This window comes from Haliotis asinina, chromosome 13, assembly GCF_037392515.1.
Source record: "Haliotis asinina isolate JCU_RB_2024 chromosome 13, JCU_Hal_asi_v2, whole genome shotgun sequence".
NCBI lineage: Eukaryota > Metazoa > Mollusca > Gastropoda > Lepetellida > Haliotidae > Haliotis > Haliotis asinina.
Genome location: NC_090292.1, coordinates 29,774,880 through 29,800,087, shown reverse-complemented (window position 1 = coordinate 29,800,087; position 25,208 = coordinate 29,774,880). Strand labels below are relative to the sequence as shown.

At 40.4% G+C, this 25,208-nt stretch overlaps 1 protein-coding gene across 2 annotated transcripts in view; it reads left to right on the top strand.

Annotated features, from left to right (window-relative positions):
• LOC137259883 (centrosomal protein of 78 kDa-like) overlaps positions 1–21,353 on the top strand; it is a 157,440-nt gene extending 136,087 nt beyond the window's left edge. For both annotated transcript variants that reach the window (XM_067797520.1, XM_067797521.1), the window contains exons 7-15: positions 9,546–9,720; positions 11,092–11,205; positions 11,834–11,898; positions 12,378–12,485; positions 13,140–13,252; positions 13,400–13,595; positions 14,600–14,677; positions 16,657–16,853; positions 17,864–21,353. In XM_067797520.1, coding sequence (XP_067653621.1) covers positions 9,546–9,720; positions 11,092–11,205; positions 11,834–11,898; positions 12,378–12,485; positions 13,140–13,252; positions 13,400–13,595; positions 14,600–14,677; positions 16,657–16,853; positions 17,864–18,875 — 2,058 coding nt within the window. In that variant the 3' untranslated portion in view covers positions 18,876–21,353. The remainder of the gene's footprint in view (positions 1–9,545; positions 9,721–11,091; positions 11,206–11,833; positions 11,899–12,377; positions 12,486–13,139; positions 13,253–13,399; positions 13,596–14,599; positions 14,678–16,656; positions 16,854–17,863) is intronic.
• Positions 21,354–25,208: the final 3,855 nt, after the last annotated feature.

The window sequence follows — 25,208 nt, the reverse complement described above, 5'->3', positions numbered from 1 at the left end:
TACAGTAAGAAGTTTTAGAGTTCAGTTCGAATTTCCAGGAATCTCCAGAAATTTTCATTCCTGCAGTATTCCGGTTCATTCCAGCTCACCTGTGATGGGGGGGAGTATTCCTCAACTCATTGTGAAAGTATACTGAGGAAAAAAGTAAGGGGTCACATGAAGTCACAATTGTTCCTTATTTTTTTCCACCTTTCTTCACACACTATACAATACAATGCTTGTGAAGAAACTTGGAAGAAAAGTAAAAAATATGTAAAGGAACACTTATGCTTTCATATGATCCCTTATTTTTTCCCTCAGCGTATGTTCATATAATCTACAAATGAATTACAAGTATTGTTTATTGCTAGCATCAAATTCTGAAGTTAACAAATAGTATTGTGGTTTTGGAATCTGCTAATATCAGTATCAGTGCCAGTGTTGGGAGTTTTACCAAGGGCAGATAACTGCAAACTGCTTTCCCCATGATTATCACAAGAGCAGAGATGCCAGCCTGTGTGATTTTATCTGTTTGTCCATAGTATCCTATGTACTGTTTATGTGGAGTCGCTATGAATATTAGTCTCAAACTGTAAACATGATTGCGCTAGAATTTTTATGAAATATGAAAGAAATTAATTAAAATATGGATGTACTGACAAAACCATATATTTTAACAAAAAAGAGAGAGCACAAGACGATATGTTATGCTGATAATTTGGAAGTCTGCTGTTGAGGTTTTATGAAATTACAGTTTTGTGTCGATTAGTGTTGTATTACCATCCTCTGAATCCATCAGGGGGCGGTGGGGTAGCCTAGTGGTTAAAGCGTTCGCTCGTCACGCCGAAGACCCGAGTTCGATTCCCCACATGGGTACAATGTGTAAGGCCCATTTTCTGGTGTCCCCCGCCGTGATATAGCTGGAATATTGCTAAAAGCGGCGTAAAACCAAACTCACTCCCTCCCTGAATCCATCAGGATTTTAAGTTTTTAGCTGACTACTAATTTTATGGCCGAACAACTGATTTTGATCTCGAAACTATTATTTGCAACACTTTGGGGAAGGCATATCTGCAAGCGGCATCTCACTTAATCGATGCATGTCATTGTATCACAGCTGCATAGATTGATGCTCATGCTGTTGATCACTGGATTGTCTGGTCCAGATTCGATTATTTACTGACCTGTACCAAGTAGTAGCTGGAATATTGATAAAAACATCATAAACTATACTCACACTCTTGTGTTGAAGCTGAATATTTGGCATTTGTTGGATGTTTAGTTTATGTTAAACCCATTCAGATACTGTTTATTCATGATATGGCTGGAATAATGCCAAATTTTAACTCACTCCAGTGTATGAAATGGCGTCTGCCCAGCGGCCCGCGGCCTGCTACTTTCGTGATGGGGTTACAACTTTATATAATAGCTGGCCCTGTGCGCCATTACATTTTCCAAGGGTGTATATTTTTGGCCATATCATTAAGTACAGGAAATACTTCAAAAATAATTTACAACTGTGGTAACTAGATGATGTCTGTGTAGTTCATGATCAATCAAACTGTAACTTCCACAGATCAGCCTACCCATTTATCTAACACTAAATGTGACTGTTCTAGAGAATGCTTTCAACCAATGAAGAATGTCGTTCTTTTTCTGATGGCAGTGACACTAAATGACTTAACAGTGACAACCAGTCATGGTTTTATTAAATTTGCTTTTGCACGTGTTTAAGTTTACCTCTCTACAAGTAATTCCTTAAATACTTTCTTTTAACACCATATCTCAATTTCCTATGTTTAATACAGGGCTGGTTACATGTTAACAGTTAGTCTAGTTAGTGGGCTTTCTGCCTTTTTGTAGGAGTTTCATACACTGCTCACTCACTCAACATGTTAAATTTATTGCACTGTTTTCACAGTTGTTTAGATATTCCACATACTGAAAAGTGAATTTAAATCTTGAAGAATTCACTCTTGAAGAATATTTCCACCAACTGGTATTATTTTTTAGTTTTCTTCAAAACAGTTGTGTTTACTCACTTTACGATTTATCACACAATGATTAAAGAATGCTGCCAGAGAACAAAAGAAATCTTATTTTTATTAATTGCATTTAGTTTTTGATGATCCGTCTTCCAAGGTGTGTCAAGGCTGATGTTGGAGCTTGTTTATCTCTAGTCTTGGAAAAAGTTTTAATGGGCAAAAACTGAGAGCTGCTCCGACATCTGTAAGACAGAAGAGACCAATTTACAAGGAAATGTGGGTCCCTTGCTTGGGTCTCCACAGATGAACACATACTGACTGTCATGAAAAATATCCCCCACATTTGTGATCAGAGGCACTTTATCTCCTTTATCTCCAACAGATGTCTGTGAGAGTAACTCCACTTGGTTGTTTTGAGGGGAAGAGTTTACCGTGCTCAGTTGTGTCCCATTCTTGTACTAGGATCTTAGTGTCTATCACTCCCACACCACTCTTACCATAAAACCTGTGATGAAATAGCATCATTTCAAAAGTATTTTCTAAATCAAATAGTAAATCCCCAAGACTAGCATTCATATGGTTAGCCCCAACTACAGCTTTTATGAGACACAAAGCAAAAATCAGTCCCCTAGTACAAGTGCCTCTGCTTGTGTCTGACCTACTGTCTCAGCATGTCCACATGTCTAAATAGTGCATAGCTTCAATACGGTACTCTGTCCTGGCCACTCTAGCCACTCCTTCTGTCCACTCAAACCAGTGTAGCCCATGTACGGATTTTCTCCCGCTTGAATTGTCTGATTGATTATCACATCTAATTAGGTTAGCTTCGCTAGAACAAGACTGTTGATTGAAAGTATTGATCTGTGTCAATTAATGTAATTGTTGGGGCTGACCACACTGGTAGCACGGTTGTAATAGTCCATCGCCTGCAACAGGTGATTGCTGGAAGAGTTGCTGACCTACTGACCAGCTCTTGTCACCATGCTGGTTTGTCACTGACCAAGTCACCATCAACAGGTGCTTGCTGGAAGAGTTGCTGATCTACTGACCAGCTCTTGTCACCATGCTCTCTTGTCACCATGCTGGCTTGTCACTGACCAAGTCACCATCAACAGGTGCTTGCTGGAAGAGTTGCTAACCGACTGACTAGCTCATGTAACTATTCCTAGATAGAAGGACAGTAGGGTAACCTAACAGCTTTGACTTATTGCTGAACACCTTAAAATAATTTGATGTTTTTGATGAAGCATGTCTGAACATAAAGCTCTGTGGAAATTGAAGTTTGTTCCTGTTTTGAATGTCAAGAATGGGCAACCTAGTTTAAAATGAGATCAGTGCAGTTGTCAGTTAACTTTTATAGATTTATCTTGACTTCAATATTTGATTATTCTTGAATGAGTGTGTTTCATTTATTTTATTTTATTAAGTCTTTGTGGGGATTCTAGTAGACTAGTCACTTTATTGCTTGTCATTAGAGGTGATAAGTTTACAAGCCTGCAAGGAATCTGTTAAAATTGGTGCAGAGGGACTTATACCAGTCAGAAGCAGTCATGTTTGATTGTTTGTTGGTTAACCAGTTAACGCTATTTCTGCTTTCCTTATTCAACTCTTAAAACAAATTTGGACGGGATATACCAATGTGCCATCATCATGACATGTTGCCAGAGCAGATCTTGGTAACAGTACTTGTATATTTTGTCATCCAAACTGCCCTATATATAAGATGCTTGATAGGCATTTTAGGAGATGCTATTTGATAAACAGAGATATTTTTCTGGGTTACATCTTTTCTTTTGTTCTAGAGTGTGTTTCAGGGCTTGTTCTGGGCCCATCATCAGGTAGAACTGTTCTTCCTCAGTTCTATCTGATGATGGGGCTAGAACAAGCCCAGAAACGTTATGTTCCAGAACAAAAGAGATATTCGACTTCAGTTCTATCTGATGATGGGGCTAGAACAAGCCCTGAAATGTTGTACTACAGAATAAAGAGGATGTTCTAGCTCAGTTCTATCTGATGATGGGGCTAGAACAAGCCCTGAAACGTTATTTTCCAGAACAAAAGAGATATTCTACTTCAGTTCTATCTGATGATGGGGCTAGAACAAGCCCTGAAACGTTACTTTCCAGAACAAAAAATATATTCTACCTCAGTTCTATCTGATGATGGGGCTGGAGCAAGCCCTGAAATGTTGTGCTCCAGAATTAAAAAAAAAATGTTTTTTCTCTGTTCTACTTGAGACAAGTATGGATTACTGAAGACCAATTCTAACCCAGATATTCACAGGTAGAGACAAGCACGGGTTGATGAAAACCAATTCTAATCCAGATATTCATGGGTAAAGACAAACATGGGTTGCTAAAGACCAGTTCTAACCCAGATCTTCACGGTTCAAAATAAATGAGATTGTCAAGCTTGGTGACTTGGTTCAAAGTATGTCATACCTTGAAGATGTGGATGTTTGCTCATGATATCAAACACTGAATCTCCTGACTGACTATATCCAGTTTGCTGTCTATTTCTGGAATGTTGCTGATTGAGGCTTTAGTGAGTGAGTGAGTGAGTTTAGTTTTACGCCGCTTTTTAGCAATATTCCAGCAATATCACGGCGGGGGACACCAAAAAATGGGCTTCACACATTGTACCCATATGGGGAATCGAACCCGGGTCTTCGGCGTGACGAGTGAACGCTTTAACCATTAGGCTACCCCACCACCCCGATTGAGGCTTTAAATAACAAACAAACGTAATCTTGATAGACAGGATCTAAATTATAGATCTTTATAGAATGAAGTATAAGATCATCATGACAAAGATCATGAGTGCAGAACGTAGAACAGTTAGAACAGTTAGAACAGTTGTTGAAATGCACCACACTTTCAGGAACCCACTCAACCAGCAGAGCTTTATGTTCAATTCATGAATCGACTGAATTAGATTCACTGCTATCAAATCCTTGTGCGAAGGAAATCGATCCGTTTACACCTAAAGTAATGAAAAATAAATATTTGCCTTGGTTGGGCATTTGGGAAGTAAAATACTCAAGTGTCATCTTAAAATGAGCTGAGGATCAAACAAGTCGAGAGTGCTTTGGTTCAATGGAGTCATAGTGGGAAATTTATAAAGTCAATATTATGGATTTGTGTCGGAGGATGTTTGTGGAAAACTGATTTTACACGGAGATGTTTGCTGCGTGCTGAATAGAGGTTTCAATCTGGAGTCCTCATGAGCGAAATGGATCAGATTTGGAAAAAAAAATTTTTGGTAATAAAAATGGATGAGATTTGAAAACATTTTCTGGCTGTCTTTTTGCTCTGTGGGTGGTAGTTTTATCATCAGAGGCAGTAGACTGTGTAACGTCATTAAAACAAGTTCCTGTTGGGTTGCAGAAAGAACTTCGTGGGCTTGAAAGGGACATTGAAGTGGAAAAGTTTCAGTAGAGTTTTCAGCATGTGCAATGGGGTATCGGAAAGTGTGTGTTTGTGAAGACTAACGGGATCGGGTTGTCAGGCCTGCTGACTTGGTTTACACATGTCACCAGTTCCCAATTTCGCAGATCGATGCTCATGTTGTTGATCACTGGATTGTGTGGTCCAGACTCGATTATTTACAGACTGCCGCCATATAGCTTGAATATTGCTGAGTGTGGCGTAAAACTAAACTCACTCATTCACTCACTGAGCTTGTTTACCACCAGCAAAGATATAGTCTGTGTGTGGTGAAAATGTACAGATGAATTTCACTTTACACAAAAATATGTAAATCAAATAAAGTGTAATTAAGATTGTGAATCCTCCTAATTTTGCTTTGCCTTTCGAACATTTAAAACTCAGATTTTGATGCAACTTAGGATAAGTGTGATTACCCACTTGCAATGAAAACCAGTAATGGCCATTTTGAACTGATTGTAAAATTCTGAGTTTTAATTGTTCAAGCCACCCTGACCCTTTGCCACTTTCATGAATTACTGTTTATGACATTTACAGCCTCATTTGGCCATAACCCTATGGCTGTGTCTGCCATCACTAATGTACACTATGCTAGTGATAAGGATTATGAATGCTGATTGGTCTCAAATAAATAACTGCAACTAACTCTCATTTGGCTTCACTACATAATGTTGGTCCTCAGAAATATTGCCTGCCCTAAGTAAGATACTATGACAGTACTATGACTCTAATGGTGAACAGTGGGTCTGACTCTAATGGTGAACAGTGGGTCTGACTCAGTTGGTCTTGAAACTAACAGGGAATGTGATTTTATGGCACTTCAAATAGTAAACAGTTAATGGTTCTGATTTGTGTGTTGCTCAAAACCACACTCAATAACATGGAAGTTGTGGTGCATAAATAACTGCGTGGTTGTAACTTAAATAGTATGTCTGTGAGATGGGCCACAGGATCGGGTGGTCAGGCTCGCAGACTTGGTTGACACGTCATCGGTTCCTAATTGCGCAGATCGTTGCTCATGTTGTTGATTACTGGATTGTGTGGTCCAGACTCAATTATTTACAAACCGCCACCATATAGCTTGAATATTGCTGAGTGCGGCGCAAAACTAAACTCACTCACTCACTCACCCATGGCGATTGTAGACAGATCCATTCGCAATTTCAAAGTTTGAAAAATCTGATCTGTCCTTGTTTGCCTGATGCTGTAACATTGACTTGAGATGTCCTTGATTACAGAGCAAGTTTAGAATTGCTGGGATTACAAATATTGGCAGAGCGTGTAATCTTAAAAAAGCAGTCTTTGGTTTGTGTGATCTCAACTCTGATACAGCTATTTTCATCGCTTGTGGATTGATAGCAAAGAGATTTCAATCAAAGTGTATTAACACAGAGACATGCTGAAAATGGTGATGCATGGTTTTGATGATTTAACTGTCTTTAGTGCTGACTTCATTTGCATGTCAAGGACACAAGGTCAAGGACATTAGGTCAGGTCGGACTCACATCAGGAGATCTTGTTTTCCTCCTTGTCAAGAGATGGGATGAGATTAGAATCAGGGTAGGGGAGACCAGTGGTTAAAGCATTCGCTCATCACACCAAAGACCTATGTTCAATTTGCCACATTGGTACCTTGCCCGTGATATTGTTGAAATAATGCTAAAAGCGTTAGAAATCTAAACTGGCTCGCTCACTTGACAAGGTTAACCTAAGTAACAGGTAAACCTATTACAGATCAGGCTTGCGAAAGTTCAAGTTAATGTTTAAAAAGGATTCCTCTTGGTTACGTTACTAAGCATGTTAGCTGAGAAAATTGTTGGTGATTTGATCAAAGGAAGGAAAAGATTTATTACAAGGAATGAAAATTCATAGCATTGAAATCTGATTTCAGTTTCAGTTTCAGGTTGACATCCATACATGTGGTATAAAACCATACTCACTCACTCACTCACTCACTCACTCACTCACTCAGGTTTAAACATAACTTTGACAATTATAAATATTCATTTAGACAACAATAAAAAAACATGTAAATTTTAGATGTTTCTTTTTATTGACTTGTGTCAAGAAATGGTTTTCATAATACAGCCACTGATTTCATGGGGAAATATGCTCATGCTATCACCCACTGTTTTTGTTGGGAATAATGCATGATGCTACTGATGTTTACTGACAAGGGGTCATTTCATAGTTTCAAGGTAAAAGGATCTTGTTCACACTCTCCGAACCCTAGGTTTGAGACATTGATTTGCCAAACATATTCATAGGTGTAAGTGAGTGAGTGAGTGAGTTTAGCTTTACGCCGCACTCAGCAATATTACAGCTATATGGCGGCGGTCTGTAAATAATCGAGTCTGGACCAGACAATCCAGTGATCAACAACATGAGCATCGATCTGCGCAATTGGGAACCGATGACATGTGTCAACCAAGTCAGCGACCACCCGATCCCGTTAGTCGCCTCTTACGACAAGCTGAGTCGCCTTTTATGGCAAGCATGGGTTGCTGAAGGCCTATTCTACCCCGGGACCTTCACGGGTCCATAGGTGTAAGTGATTCATGAAGACAACTAGATATTCACTCAGGTAACAGCGCAATGTATATTTATCATAGCGCTTTCAGACATGTCAAAAGTTAGATACAGAAGTCCCGAGTTACAAGGAAGCAGTGTGGTAGCCTAGTGGTTAAAGTGTTCGCTCTTCATGGTTGAGACTCATTTTCGATTCCCCCCATGTGTGAAGCCCATTTCTGGTGTCCCCCTCTGACATCTGAGGAATATTGCTAAAAGCAGTAAATCTATACTCACTCACTCACCCATACTTACACGAATACCTAAATTCATATTTTCAATATACATGCCGGTAAAATAATCTTACTTTGAAAAATCACAATTTTATGACCGTTTCTTTTTTCTCATGGAAAGTTTCTCTCGTGAATTCATAGGCTACTGCCTCCTACATTACCTTGTCCATATATTTATCTAATATAAATCTATGAATTTGAAAGTAAAGTTTCCCTTGGGAACTTGGGTATCTACACAAATGCTTTCATCAAAAAATTTATGAGGAAATTAATATCAGAATTTAGAATTACTGTATAAAGCTTTCAGCTATAAACCAACTCCTTTGTTATTTGTGAAGGTAGCAGAAATAAAAAATACAACTTTATGGATTGCAACTTCTTGTTTATTGTATTAAGCAATGTTGTGATGTAGATTCTTCCTAAAAGTAACTGAAACCAAATGGTGAGACGCTTATATACATGGCATGTTGTGGTATAGAATGACAAGTGGTACATAATTTGAAGAGGCCAGTATTGAAGTAAAAACAAGTAGCGCAAGTGATGAAGGCAGTGAAGAGTGGGATAAAGTAGTAAAGTCTATAGTTTGATTAACTCTTCATTGGCTGATGGTATATTGTACCCTTGGTCTCTGTTGTGAAGTCCTGGTTTTTGGTTAGTAGGACTTTGTATTCGTCGAACTTGATTTGATGGCTGAGTAAACGAAGATGAAAGACTAAAACACATTCCTTTGTGGTTCAGTTTGTTTTTAGAATTCTAAAGAATTTGAAGGAGACTCCATTCTTATTACTATTGGAATACTCCTTATAACTATTGAAGTAGTATTGGGATATATATCATCTCCTGTGGCGATACATTGATATATCATGGACCTTTGCGATATAAATATCCTGATATATAGCCTAAGGATGCTTTAGATCGATGCACTCATATTGCATAGTTGACGAAGTAAACATCAATACTATCGATGAATCGTTACCCCACTCCTGCTTCTTGTGACACCGCCAGTGCTAACTCAAAATATCATTCTCAACATCTATGGTAACACTTGTCAAGAACTTGAACTTCGTTTCAGCAACAAGTTTCAGAACTTTTTCTTTCAGATTCTGGGTGGATGGTGGCCTAGGGGTTAAAGTGTTTGCCTGTAATGACAATGACCGGGGTTTGATTTCCCCCATGGGATTAATGTGTGAAGTCCATTTCTGGAGTCAAAGTGGAGTCAAACTAAACTCACTCATTCTCTCTTTCAGATTCTATGGAATTTGTTGCTATGACACCCAGTTTGCTAATTCTGAAATTTGAAATCATTATTGATGAGTCTGTGTTGGTCATTGCAGCACCAGGCCGTGAAGCGACACAATGAAGCCTGGCGTGATAGTCTGCGGTACCGCCGCCCTGATCTCGACCGCATGCCCGGCATCCGCCGCATCACTATCAACAGCAATCCCATGCTGGGGGACGAGGGAGCCACAGTTCTTGCAGAGGCTCTCAAGGATGACCTGTGGCTTAAAGGTAACTAACCACTATATGATCTAGGAATATTGATGGTTCTAGGATTCTAGGGTTAATGGTGTTTTAGTAGTGGTAATGTTTAAGGTTTTTGGGGCTGATGGTGTTCATGGGTTTAATGGCGTTCTAAAGCTAATGGTGTCCATGAATTCTAGGGCTAAGGGTCTAGGGTTAATAGTGTTCTTGGTCTAGTAATGTTCAAGGGTTTGGGGAATTGACGGTTTTCTTGAGTTCTACGGCCAGTGGTGTTCTTTGTTTCTGGGGCTAATGGTGTCCTTGTGTTTGAGGGCTAATGGTGTCCTCAGGTTCTAGGGCTTATGGTGTTCTTCGGGTAGTAACGTTCAAGGTTTTTGGGGACTGATGGTTTTCTTGGGTTTAATAGGGCTAATGCTGTTTGAGGGAAAATGGTGTCCTTTGGTTTAAGGGCTTATGGTGTCTTAGGGTTCTCAGTCTAAGTAAACTTATCCTCAGTACTTTTCGTTACGTTCCACTACTGAGTCTAACAAAACCTTATGGGAGGTCGTGTCAGGTAACCTTTGAGATTGACCAATCAGAACACAGCTTACCAAATTGTGAAAGTGCACGTTCACACATACCTTTTGAACTTTTTATCGCGAAAAGGTTCATACCCGAACGATTCCGAATGCTATTTAGCATACGCTCGCTTCCGGGTGATGCACACGGCATACGTACAACCATGACAACAGTGAGTAAACAGTTGCTGAAAATAGTGTTTCTGGCAATATTCAAGGATGTCATCTTGCGGAAATATTAGCTAATGGAAACCATGTCAACAGAAAACCCAAAGTGCATATACTGCAGGTCAAATAATTGTATTATATGCAGATTTTTGTTTGTGGAGAGATCTGTGCCAGTGGCCTGAATATTTTGAAAGTCCCTCTGATCCTTTATTAGTAGCTGTTGTCTGCTTTGTTAAATCTATTTAATCGTTTCGCATTTGATTGGACGGTCATTGGTCCCTCAAAGGTTACTTCACATGACCTTCTACTAGGTTTTGTTAGACTCAGTGGTGGAGTGTAACGAAATACACTGAGACTAAGTTTACTTTGACTGTGGGGTTCTAGGGTTAATGGTGTTCCATGGTTTAAAGACACATGGTGACCTAGGATTCTCTGGTTTAATATTTCAAAGGGATGTGATCCAATTGCTGTTATGGGTTCACTATTCCAGGGCTAAAGGTGTCCAAGTGTTTTAGGGCAGTCTCGGGATACCTTTGTTTTTTGGCTCTAGGGCTGCATCTTATGATGTTACAGTGCAGATGAATTTAATGTGGTAACAGATGAGTTTTTGATCTTCTCAATGTCTTTGGCAGTAATTTTGTTTCTGTGTTCTATCAATGTTCTTGTGTTCCAGCTCTGGACATGCAAGGCTGCGGTATCTCCACCAGTGGTGCCCGCGTTCTCCTGGACGTCCTCAAGTACAACACCACACTGGTGGTCCTCGACGTCCGAGCCAATCCACTGATCAGTCAGTACTACATACGTAACTCCCATGCCCTAATCTACCTGTCAGACTACTGCTGACATAAATAGCAAACAAAATGGATTGCTTCTTGTGCAACTTGCAGACGACATCTGCTTCTTACTGACATAGGCCGGTGGGGTAGCCTAGTTGTTAGAGCGTTTGCTCATCATGCCGAAGACCCAGGTTCGATTCCCCACAAGGAAACAATGTGTGAAATCCAGTTCTGGTGTCCCCTGCCGTGATATTGCTGGAACATTGCAAAAAGCGGTGAAAACCTCACTCACTCACTCACTCACTCACTCACTCTGACATAAATAATCATCGTTGGATTAATAATAATAATAATAATAATAATATCAGATCATCTTTCTGTCTGCATGTTTTCATACTTAGTAACACTGACTTGGTTGACTCATGTCATTGGTTCCCAATTGCGTAGATTGATGGTCATGCTGTTGATCACTGGATTGTCTGGTCCAGACTTGACTATTTACAGACTGCTGCCATATAGCTGGAATATTGTTGAGTGCAGCGTAAAACTAAACTCACTCACTCACTCACTGACTTACCCATACTTAGTAGCATATCAGTATACTGACAAAATACTTCAACAACTTGTTTTCCTCTTCAGATCGAGACCTGGTGCACTCAATCATGGAACAGCTTATGATCAACAGCAATGGCCAGGACACCGAGGTCAGCATCTTTGTCATTGTAGTTGCATCTTCGGCAACATAACATATATCTTGTTAACATTCCAACCCCAAAATCACTTGCTTGATAACAGTGTTAGTACCTACACCAAAACATTGCATCCCTTGCAAAAGAGAAGTTGGCTATTCGTAGAACTTGGTTTTCTTTCATCTATACAACTTCTAAAATGCCTTTGAAAGAAGTTACTGAAACAACTCTCCATCACTAAGTATAAAAGTACCGCAATCCAACTGTGCATAGTGAATTTGCATTTTTTATTCTATTTTGAAGTTACTCAATGTCTGACCTGTCATTACTGAGAAACTGTTTGGTCACAACTAGAAAATGAATTATATGGTTTTCTTTTCATCTCTGACTGAAAGTTTGGAGATGGAATTTTGTGAACAAGAATAAAGACAGCAGTGAACCAATGGGCTAAAGGTGGGCACACTCAACTCTTGTCTTTGTTTGTTTTACGTCAGTACAAATGGATCAAGGCGGAGGAGCCTGTTGATCCAAAGAAGGTACGGAATCGGAGACGTGTGACTCGTGGCCTCAACCACAGCGTGGCAAAGAAGACCACAATCAGGGTGAGTCTCCATATATTTTCCGTCAACAACTTCATAGCACATTCCTTATTCACAACACAGGCTCAATTTATTGATTTGTTACTTGTATTACGAAGTGCAACCTAATTATTAGTCAAACTTGCACCAGATGCGAGTCGACTTTTGAGAAATAAATCAACAATACAACATTATATGTTTGGGTATGTCAGCTCATTTTTCTTCTAAACTTTGAATAGCTGTGGCACAGACAGCCGCCATATAGCTGGAATATTGCTGAGTGTGGTGTGAAACTAAACTCACTCACTCACTAAAAGTTTGGACAGTGGATCCAGGTTTAGATAATGTGGTGATACATTGACTTCATATCAGATCATTCGAAAACAGTAAGGTTATTTCTATCAGACCATCATCTGCTATTAGTTAGATCAAGAATTGTCTCTTATGTTAGATGTGTTGTGGGTGGATGACGGACTATTAAACACATTCGCTACCAACCTGACCTAGGGGTGGTGGGGTAGCCTAGTGGTTAAAGTGTTTGCTTGTCACGCCAAAGACTTGGTTTCGGTTCCCCGTATGGGCACAATGCGTGAAGCCCATTTTCTGGTGTCCCCTGCCATGATTTTGCTGGAATATTGTTAAAAGAGACGTAAAAATAAACTCACTCACTCATTTCAGATCAGTTCCAACTCTGCCAGACGCCGAGCCCGACCAGGCACTGGGTTCCTGAACACATCTCGCCCCAGCCCCGGTTTGCCTTGGAGGACAGCTGCCAGAGCAAACAGATACAAGTAAGGCATTTCGGCTCTCGTCACACCAAAGACCCATGTTCGATTCCCCACATGGGTACAATGGATGTTGCAGAAATACTGTTAAAAGTGGCCTGAAACTAAACTCCCTTGCTCACTCAGTCTGGAATTCTCTGTCATATCTTGCAGGGGATACCCACCAGAACACACACCTGGGAAGCTGAGTATTGAAGAGAACAGCGAAATGGACACCAACCGCAGCGCCTCTGTCATCATCACCCGTGACGACAGCATCCTCGACGATACCAACAATACCTTCCAAGATCTGCAGCCTCTTGACTTCAGCAACCTCTCCATTGACATGACCAACCCCAAAGAGGTCAAGGTCAGTCAAATGAAATGTGTGCCTGCGTGCCTGCCTGCGTGCGCTTCTACTAGCCCAGACTTAAGCTGGTTTTATGCTTCTAGCCTAGAGATACTACGTGGCAGTTACGCATGAATACCCCATTCAGACCCATTTTACTGACCCAGAGCGTAACCAGTCCTTGTTGTACCCATTAATGCCAAGGTCCAGACAGGGACCAACATGTGCCTTATTTTAACTTCTTTTGGTATGACGTGGCCGGGGATCGACCTTTCCCTACCGGTAGACGCTCTAACCACTGCCTCCTAGAGGCGGTTTATCCTAATATCAAACACAGAGTATTCACAGACTGCTGTGATAATGTGGAGTGATATTGCTGATGTTTTCATCTAACAACATTCACTGATAGCAAATAATAGTCTGGACCAGAACACCTAGTGACTGACAACTACAGTGTCAAGATATGTAGCCTTTCTATCAGCCAAGTCACTTGTCCTGACCTGGCACTGGATGATCAGTCTTGCTGTCTTGCTGGTCATGTCATCATGTTCCAATTGCATAGATCAATGCTCACGCTGTTGATCATTGGTTTGTCAATTATTTGTAGACTCATGCCATATTTTGATTATTGCTGAGTGTAGCGTTGAACAACCAACTAACCAATCAACTGACCCGACATTCATTAATTAACACTCTCCAAACCGGCATCCGGTGTCACAGTTCCTCTATTGACTGGCTGATTGGCTGAACATGTATTAAGAACATTGTGGATAAGAATTAGACAAACTGGTGAGTGACTTGTGTGACGTGTATTATTTGTAGTAGTCGTGTTCCAATTTGTCAGTGGCTCACCGTGTCATTATGGCTAGACCAGTCAAGTTGGCTGGACGAAGTGTAAGATCATTTTCCGGTTTAAAAGAGAACCATTGTCTTACCTGGCATGCCCTCCGTACAAGCACTTTTTGCCTGTCCCATGGAATGCTATTCTAGAGAGATTCCATTTTACCTGAGTATCTGTGTTGCAGGTGGAGATGGAGATGTTGCGACGGAGTCTGAAGGAGGAGAGTTTGGCGAGGATGAAGGCGGAGCAGAGAGAACTCAGGGTGAGTCGGAATATAAAACAGTAGGATGATACCTGCATGATGATGATGATCCCATTGTGATATTGCTGGCATATTGCTCTACGCGATGTGAAAAACATACTCATTACATGGGGTATATATACTGAACAGCAAAAGAAAAGCAACTGTGGGTTTTGTCAGTTTTTTAAATAGAAGAACTTGTTTTTTATATCTTAAAACATGAGTGATTACTTTTATGGGATTTATATTTTTATTTATATTTTTCGAAACTTGTATTTCTTTTGCTGTGAAATATATGCTCATTTACAAACAAATCACGCTGAAAATGACTCTTATAGTAACTAATCTGCGTCCAAATTAGTAGTCTGTGTTCTGTGTGTAGAGCTCAGATTACAAATCATTTGAGCTCAGACATTCCTTGGATGTTTTGCAGCTTTACTTCTCAGAGTTTCTAGGACTTCAGTCCTGCCCCAGAATGAAACACATGTGATACGAGAGGATGCCAATAAGTTCTGAGCCTTGCATAGAAAAATACAAAATATTGGTATGAACCACATTTATTTTTCAGCATAGTCCCCTTGTGAGTCAAGACACTTGTTCCATCTTTTCTGCCAGTAGCTGATGCAATCTCTGTAGAAGGCACCTTTTTGGTCCTCAAACCAAGCCTCAGTAGCAGCAATAAGCTCATTATCATCCTGAAATCTGCGACCATGCAAGTGTTTCTTGAGATTTGGGAACAGATGGTAATCACTTGGTGCCAGGTCTGGAGAGTAGGGGTATGCGGCAAGATTTCGTACCCACATTCCTGGACAGCAGCAGCTGCAACGCGAGAGGTGTGTACTGGAGCATTGTCTTGATGTAGAAGAATACCACATCTGATCTTGCCCCGGCGCTTCTCCTTGATTGACTGTCGCACTTGCCTCAACAAGTTAGTGTAATATTCCCCATTCATTGTTCTTCCTTTTGGTAAGTAATCTACGTGGATGACGCCTTTGCTATCCCAAAAGACTGTCGCCATTACCTTCGTCACTGACCTGGAGGCTTTGAACTGTTTGGTCCTGAGAGAAGTGACATGTTTCCATTCCATGGATTCTTGTTTGCTCTCAGGATCATAGTGGTGGATCCAGATTTCATCACAGGTTACTGGCCTAAAGGGAAAATCTTCGGGAATCTTGTTGTATCTGGTTAGCATGGAGTTGCTTATGGTGACCCTTGTTTGCTTTATTTCATCTGTAAGCATTTTTGGCACCCATCTTGCGCACACCTTAGACATGACGAAATGTTCATGAAGAATTGTCTTGATGGATCCGTGTGAAATGCCTGTGGTCTCCTCTAACTCGTGGAGTGTGATTCGACAATTTTCCAGCACAAGTCTATGCACTCTGTCAATGTTTTCCTGACTAGTACTTGTTGTTGGGTGACCTGGACGGGGGTCATCTTCAAGACTCTCTGTACCATGCAAAAATTCATTGACCTATCGTTTGATGGTAGCAGATGAAGGGGAAGACTTCCCATAAACTGCTGAAAGCCTTTCTTCAATGTTCTTCGCCAAGTTTCCTTCAAGAACTAAAAACTTATTTACTGCTCTATACTCAATTTTATTCATTTTCACTGGGTCTCTTTCTGTCAATGTGAGCTGTTCAATAACTTCTGAGAGTAGGATACCAAAACTTGTATATCATCAGCTACACCCCAAGGTTCAATGTCGTACCATAGGCTGTGACACCTGGGTATGAAAAATGCTCAAGGCTCAAAACTTATCGACATCCCCTCGTACATGTGATCTCACTGTAGGCAAGTTCGAAATTGCCTCTGTTCACCCAGCAGAAAATGGGTACCTGGTGGGATGTGGTCAAAGGGAGATAAATCTGTAAGGCACAGGTGTTGAAGTTGAAATTGGACAGTGTGGCAGCTTGGGTTGTCCAGGGTAATAATGATCATTATTATTACATAGGGTATTATTACTTAGGTATTACTGTTTGTATACTTTGTGTTAACAGTTGAGCATTGAGAACAAGCGTCTCTGTGAGGAAATGAAGTATCTCAGACACAAGGCCAGCGCCGGCGGCATCGTCAGTGACGTCCATCTGGGTATGAATGGTGGCCACGGGGCCTTCGTGGATGAGAGCTTCCTGGAAGGAGTTGAGGCCTCATTTAAGAAGTTCCACAAGTTTCTGGACATGTTACATGAAGCAGGGTAAGGACTTGCAAGGAATAAGGAAATGCTAGTTTGGAGTAAGGACATGCTGCATGAAAAGTAGCAATATACTGCACGAAGGTTTAGTATGTACTTCATGAAGGGTAAGGATTGGCTACATGAAGGATAAGGATGGCCTGCATGATGGGTAGTGCTATACTCCATCATGGGTATATAATTCATGAAGGGTAAGGATAGACTGGAGGGTAAGGATAGACTATATCAGGGTCAAAATATACTGCATGAAGACTAAGGATGAACTGCATGAAGGATAAGGACATGCTGCATGAATGGTAAGGATAGACTGCATGAAGGATAAGGATGTACTGCATGAAGGGTGAGGATGTACTGCATGAAGGATAAGGACATGCTGCATGAAGGGTAAGGATAGACTGCATGAAGGGTGAGGATGTACTGCATGAAGGATAAGAACATGCTGCATGAAGGGTAAGGATAGACTGCATGAAGGGTGAGGATGTACTGCATGGAGGATAAGGACAGACTGCATGAAGGATAAGGATAGACTGCATGAAGGGTGAGGGTGTACTGCATGAAGAGTAAGGGTATACTGCATGAAAGGCGAGGACATACTACATGAAAGGTGAGGACATATGAGCGGTAAGGATAGACTGCATGAATGGTGAGGATGTACTGCATGAAGGGTGAGGATGTACTGCATGAAGGGTGAGGATGTACTGCATGAAGGGTGAGGATAGACAGCATGAAGGGTGAGGATGTACTGCATGAAGGGTAAAGATAGACTGCATCAAGGGTAGGGGTGTACCGCATGAAGGATAAAGATACACTGCACGAAAGGTAAGAACATGCTGCTTGAATAGGATAAGGATACACTGCATGAAGGGTAAGGATGTACTGCATGAAAGGATGTAAGATTGTACTGCACGAAATGGGTAAAGACATGTTACACGTCATATTCATGAAAGTTTGATTTAAGTTACCTTCTGTATACCTTCAAAGTATTTTTCTGATGGTTGTATTTGTCTCCACAGACTGAGTGAGCTGATCACAATGGCAGGACTGGACCAGTCGGACATCATGAACCCCTTCGACCATCTGTCCTCCACGCGACTGTCAGGTGTCTCCTTTGCAAAAAACAACACTCCTGTTAGCAAACCCTCCCACTCGAACGGCGTGGACCTGTCCGTCCCTACCTCAGCTATGCCTATTGCCAAAGCAGAACCACCCTCATCTCAAGGTATGCAACAACAGATGACATACGGCACTAAGCCATTTGTGCCAAACACGTCAGCCTATTTTGGCGACATTTCATCCAGTTACCGTGCCAACCCCAATGTTGGGTCTTTTGAAGAAGAGCTGCCAATTACTTATGGTCCGGTCGTGTCTGAAAATAACCTTCGACCTGGTGCCAGAGGTCAAGCAACAGGGTCAAGGATGCCGTTTCCAACCAACGAGTCTATAATCGGAGGGCCGGCAAGGACGGATGACCTTTATGAGAAGTTGCTGCAGGATACAAGCGGAGTCTTCCCCCATATCGGACAGGAGGGCACTGAGTCACCTGCCGGATCGCTGACCTCAACGCCAGTTGTCAAGAGCACAGAGAGCAAGGCAGGACCAGTGAAGACAACACAATCTGGGCAGGATGGACAGAAGAGAAAAGAAGAAAAAGAGGACACAAAAGCAAGAGGGGAGGATAAAGATCGCCCTGATAACAGAAAACCTAAATTAGATAAAGGCCATGGCCCTTCAGTTGGTGGGTCCGAGGTCAGGGTAAGGTCACAAGGTGAAGGTCAGGATGCATCCAAACAGTTTGATGTCTCAGAGCAATCAGAGATAACAGAGGAGCTTGATCGTGCTGCCTCTCCAGAAAAAGAATCTCCAGAACACAGATCCAAAATGAGTGATTTTAACTACAGTATGGACAGTTTCGACCAATCATATGTCAGCGAGAGGGAGGAGGTCATTCACCTTGGAGATGACCTTGACCTTGTAGGTTCACCATCACCTCCTCCGCAAGCTGTCGAAAGCGAGGAAGATTTTTAGACCCCTGCTGAATATGTAAATCTCGACTCTGTTTTGAGCCATCTTTTCCTTTACTTTCATTAATTCTGTTTTCTTTCATTGTGTGTTACCAAGTCCCACCCTTAGTGCTTATAATTGTAGAAAAATGTTTTAGTGTAAATAACATATTTTGTGTACATAGAGGGAATATCAATAGATCACCAGTGACAAGCAGTATATTAAAAGATGCATAGTATACTTTAGATAAGTCATTCAATGTATTTCATGGGTTTATGTACACCATATTCCTCTGTTTCCAGGAACAAATGTCACTGATATCATGTTCACTGAGTGACAATGCAGTGACCAAATGGTTAAAGTATCTGCTTGTTACACTGAAGACTGAGGTTCGACTTACCGCATGGGTACAATGTGTGAAGCCCATTTCTGATGTCCTTTGCAGTGATTTTATTGGAATATTGCTGAAAGTTGTGTAAAACCATACTCACTCACTCACACATAATCAAGGACATACAATTGATGCATGTCACAACACGATGTGTCAGTGTGTTTACATGATGGAGAAAAGGTGTACATAAGCCTTTGAAATATTGATGATATGTGTATGTCTTACTCAGTGCAAAAGAAAGGCATTAAATAATGAGTGAATTCCCTAAAAAAATCATCATACCGATGTTGCAATATTCTCTTATCCAAATATCCTAAATGAGAGACCGATGAAAATTGTCATTCATCACTCTGGGGGAATATGTCATGCAATATGATCAACTCCTTGTTAGTACTTTAAGCAGTTTATCATTGTGTTTTGTGTTTCATGTTACCAAAGGCTAAATGTCTCTAAATGCTAAGCTTCTTTAGCACTGTGGGGCTTCTCCAATGTAATTTGAGACTGTGTGTTAGCCGAGTGGTTAAGGCCTTTCCTTGTCATGCTGAAGACCCGGGTTCGATTCCCCACATGGTTACAATGTGTGAAGCCCATTTCTGGTGTCTCACGTCGTGATAGTGCTAGAATATTGCTGAAAACGGTGTGCAACAAAACTCGCTCACATACACGGTGGTAATTATGACATACCATGACATCAATAGAAGACAGTTCGAAATAGCGTTAAACTAAACTCATACTCATTCACAAGAGATGAGAGCCATCTAGCTCCCTTCTTTTTCTGCTCCCAGCCCAAGCACAAATGTATGGGGAGCTTAAATGGAACTGACTGTTTGCAAGTCATGTTTCAGAATGTTGTGTCAAATTTTTTCTCCACCTTTTGACTGATTTTAGATGCTGAGAAGATACACTATGTGACCATTCACAAAGCAAGATTCCTATAGGTAATTGTAAAATGTGTTGTTTACACTAATGGAATACTCAGAGAACTTTAATAAATGATAATAATAAATGAACTGATGTCAATAATCCATTAATAATGCATCAGATTTTATGAACAGAGATTTAGCTCTAATAGTCTGTTAGTAACCAGACTTAAAATAATGTTCCCTTGAAAGTTTTCTCAACTTCCTGAGGAGTATAGAGCCCAAGTAGCATGATGTATTTGTGTGCTGTTATAGTATCACTAATTTCTCTATAATCAAATCAGGTCCTGTGATGGGAACGATGTCTGTGATACTCTTTACTTCTCATATTTCGTGTGAGATTTAGGTATTCTAAAATCAAGATATTTTGATTTGGAATATTTAGAAATTTGAATTTTCTTCATTCCATGCATACCAATGTATGTTTTTCTTTTTGTTTTACTTTTTTTTATTTTTTCATTGCATGTATGAACTCTAACACCAAATATTGAATCCTTGTTAATCCAGATTAAGAATGCTATCTGACTTGTCATGTTTGTTTCCTTAAACTGTAGTCAAAACTGGTTCCAACAAATTGCTGTCAGATGGTTCAAGAATCACGCCAATCACGTCCAAAAATTTCAATGTAGGAAAAGCAACTGATAGCAATAAGGATGCAGAACAATATGTCTCAGATAATTAAAAACTGCGTCAACAGTTGCTGATGAGTCATCAAAGATCATTGCTCAAAATAGCAATTGCTAAATTAATATGGCATCTTGGATACGTTCGCAGTGAAGACTGAGCGCACAATTTCCAGTCCCCCAAACATTCATGATTGCTAATTTTTGGGGCACTAATATCACTGTTTGCTAACACTTGATAACTGATACAATTTGTCAAAAATAACCATTTATAATTTAAATACCACACTCATCTTTAATTTTCCAGTTAAACATTTCAGAAATATTAAATCTTATTGTATTAGGACTAGGTAATAAGTTCATTTTTTAAACACATTCTGACCTGGATTATTCAAGACGTTGTCTCATTGTTGTATAAGCTGTTTGTATTAATGAGGTTCATCTGTAGTGAAGTTTGAATGAAGTTTTCCCTGTGTAGTGTTCAGTATGTGAATGAAAGATCTGTACACCTTTCCAACTGTATATAGTCTGTGTGTATGATCTTGGAAATAAATACACTTCTGTTTTACAGCATGTTTGTTTTTCGTATATATACTCATAGAAACAAATAAGGGAACATATGAAAGTACAAGCATTTCCAGAGTTTCACCCACAGTGCAATATATATCATGTGAAGAAACCTGGAAATGATTAAAGGGACACTTACACTATCTTGTGTATCCTTATTTACTTCGATGAGTATGTGAAGACATTATTATAATTATAAAGTACATAATTATGAAGTTTATAGCTCCATACAATGTATGCAAGAAGAGCATCAATGGATGAGTGTGAGATTGATTTTTCATTCTTATCTTCCTGAGGAGTATACATTTTCATTTGTCATTACCAGCTCGTCCTAACTGGTACCCACCCACTGCTAATTATAATTCACTCGATGTTTCTTGATGTTTTTCAAAATATTATATGGTGTCCATGAAGATCAGGCCTTCAGAAACCCATGCTTGTTGTGTCCCATGTATCCTGTGAAAGGTCTGTAATATTTTCCTTCAGCAACCCATGCTTGTTGTGACCCATGTAACCTGTGAAAGGTCTGGCTTGAAATATTAGCCTTCAGCAACCCATGCTTGTTGTAACCAATGAAGGTCTTGGTTCAAATATTGGCCTTCAGCAACCCATGCTTGTTGTAACCAATGAAGGTCTTGGTTCAAATATTGGCCTTCAGCAACCCATGCGTGTTGTAACCCATGTGATCTGTGAAAGGTCTGGGTTGAAATATTGACCTCCAGCAACCCATGCTTGTGACCCATGAAGGCCTGGGTTGGAATGTTGGCCTTCAGCAACCCATGCTTCTTGTAACCCATGTAATCTCTGAAAGGTCTTTAATGTTGGCCTTCAGCAACCCATGCTTCTTGTAACCCATGTAATCTCTGAAAGGTCTTTAATACTGGCCTTCAGCAACCCTTGCTTCTTGCAACCCATGTAATCTCTGAAAGGTCTTTAATACTGGCCTTCAGCAACCCATGCTTGTGACCCATGAAGGCCTTGGTTGGAATGTTGGCCTTCAGCAACGCATGCTTCTTGTAACCCATGTAATCTCTGAAAGGTCTTTAATACTGGCCTACAGCAACCCATGCTTCTTGTAACCCATGTAATCTCTGAAAGGTCTTTAATACTGGCCTACAGCAACCCATGCTTCTTGTAACCCATGTAATCTCTGAAAGGTCTTTAATACTGGCCTTCAGCAACCCTTGCTTCTTGTAACCCATGTAGTCTCTGAAAGGTCTTTAATACTGGCCTTCAGCAACCCATGCTTGTGACCCATGAAGGCCTTGGTTGGAATGTTGGCCTTCAGCAACGCATGCTTCTTGTAACCCATGTAATCTCTGAAAGGTCTTTAATACTGGCCTACAGCAACCCATGCTTGCTGTAACCCATGTAATCTCTGAAAGGTCTTTAATACTGGCCTACAGCAACCCATGCTTGCTGTAACCCATGTAATCTCTGAAAATTCTTTAATACTGACCTTCAGCAACCCATTCTTGTGACCCATGAAGGCCTTGGTTGGAATGTTGGCCTTCAGCAACGCATGCTTCTTGTAACCCATGTAGTCTCTGAAAGGTCTTTAATACTGGCCTACAGCAACCCATGCTTGCTGTAACCCATGAAGGTCCTCCTATTTGCAGGCAGTGACTGTAAAATTGTATATCATTACAATCTGACTTCCAGTTTACAAAACTGTGAAGGTCCGGGGTGGAATAGGCCTTCAGCAACCCATGCAATAAAGGCGACTATGCTCGTCATAAGAGGCAATCAACAGGATCAGGTGGTCAGGTTCGCTGACTTGGTTTGACACGTCATTGGTTCATAGTTGTGCAGATCGATGCCCATGCTGTTGATCACTGGGTTGTTTGGTCCAGATTCTATTATGTACAGACTGCCGTCATATAGCTGGAATATTGCTGTGTGTGGCATGAAACTAAACTCACTCACTCACTCACTGGGGAAAATCAATAAACAAGCATTAAAAACGGACGTTTCAAGCAATATTTTCTGCTTTCTTCAGCCCAAGAATTCCCAGATATTATGTCATAAAAAATATTATATATAAATCATAAAGACAGAAACAAACTAGAACAAATGCGGCATTATAAGCCTCACACCTTTAACGAGAAAACACAATAAACAATCATCAAAGACTATTACAGAGATCTGAGGCAATATTTTCCGCTCTCCTCAGCTTACAAATCAGTTCAAGGAGAAAGGTTTTAAGATAAGCTTGTGTTAATCCGGCTTAGCATTTGTGTTAATCCAGGTTAATAACTGTTGAACCAGAAGCCTTAGTTACAGAGTTTGATAATGAACTGGACACAGTCCACACCTGGTCAGACAGTGGCCTGATACTACAGGACCACTGACCATTTCAGTGGCCTAGATCTCATACACTATCAACATCGTTCCACTGTTCACACACTGAACACAACAATACTTTTGTGTACCTTGCAGGGTGAGGCCTCGGTACAGCGTCATACATTTCTCAAGGTACATTTCATTTACAGTTTGATTGCTAAATTTGGAGTCAGATGTCGGGATTTGGATGCTGGTGACATGTGACCTGTGTTGATGTGATTATGGGAGGTGAAGCAATGGATTAGTCTTTCAGTGCTGAGTCTATGCAGTTGACCAACACTCATAACAGTGTCCCTTGTGTCCAGTGCATGACGTGGTCAGACTATGACGAAGACAGTGTAGGACAAGTCGAGGAGGAATCTGCTTTCTATAGCATCCAGTAACGTGAGCAACAAGCAAGTATTAACCCAGAGCTAGTGAGTGTGCACTTGTACAACAAATTGTCCTTGGTGTCCTGATTCAAGGACATTTTTTTCCCCTAAGTGAAGAATCAAAATATTCAGGGAGTCCTGATTCAAGAGCAATTAGGTACTATTTCACAAGGCTGTTTTGTCCTGGAGGAACAAATTGTCAAAAAAATCCTGATTGAAGTGAGCTTATTCAAGGGCAACGATGTGTTTAACCAAGGTTGTTTTGCTCTGAATGAAGATAAGATTGTCAAGAACATCCTGAGTGAAGTGATCCTATTCCAGTACTTTTCCACAGTGCCATCATGTTCTGAAAGATGAAAATTGTCCAGGAAAACCTGATTTAAGTGAATAATTCAAGAACAATCCAGTCCATCTTCAAAGATGAAACCAGTCAATGAAATTATCCCGGAAGCGTTTTATCCTTTGTAGGAATGAGTACATGCAAATGTCTGATGGTTGTTCCAGCTCGTGTCCATACTTAGCTTTAGTACAAGGGCTGGATCTTGTCTCTCAGCAGTAGACAGCACCTGTTTAAAGGACTACAGGAATTGTGTGTACTTATGCAAAAAATGAAGAATCTTAAATAGAACTGTTCCAGGGTCTGGAACATATATGTGATCTGGCATCGGAATCTTTGAAATTTATGAAACTTGTGGACTTTCTGGACTTATTTTGGGAAACAGTAAATTATATATGATATCACAAGCATAATGTGTGTTTAGTGATCCCCAACACCGAGATTCATGTGTGAGATTTATGTCTTCAGAAGAGAGAGTTATTTCTCAGGTCTTGGGGATGAACTTTTCAACAAAATTACTTGAAAGTGTTTGTTTACTAACTGCAATACTGTATATTTTGAAGCGCCACTATCAATATTACCTATGCTGAGGGGAAAATATTAAAGATTGAATATGAATTGAACAAGAGGCTAGGGTTGATATTGTTAATCTGTGAGCATAAAATTAAATACTTTAGTGTGTCATGAACATTTCTTTAGAATCATTTTAAGCTTTTTTAAGACTAGCTTAAAATACTGTGTTAATTCTGCTCTCTGAGACGGTTCTTGTCTGATATAATATACCCAGTATCATTGTCATCGATCA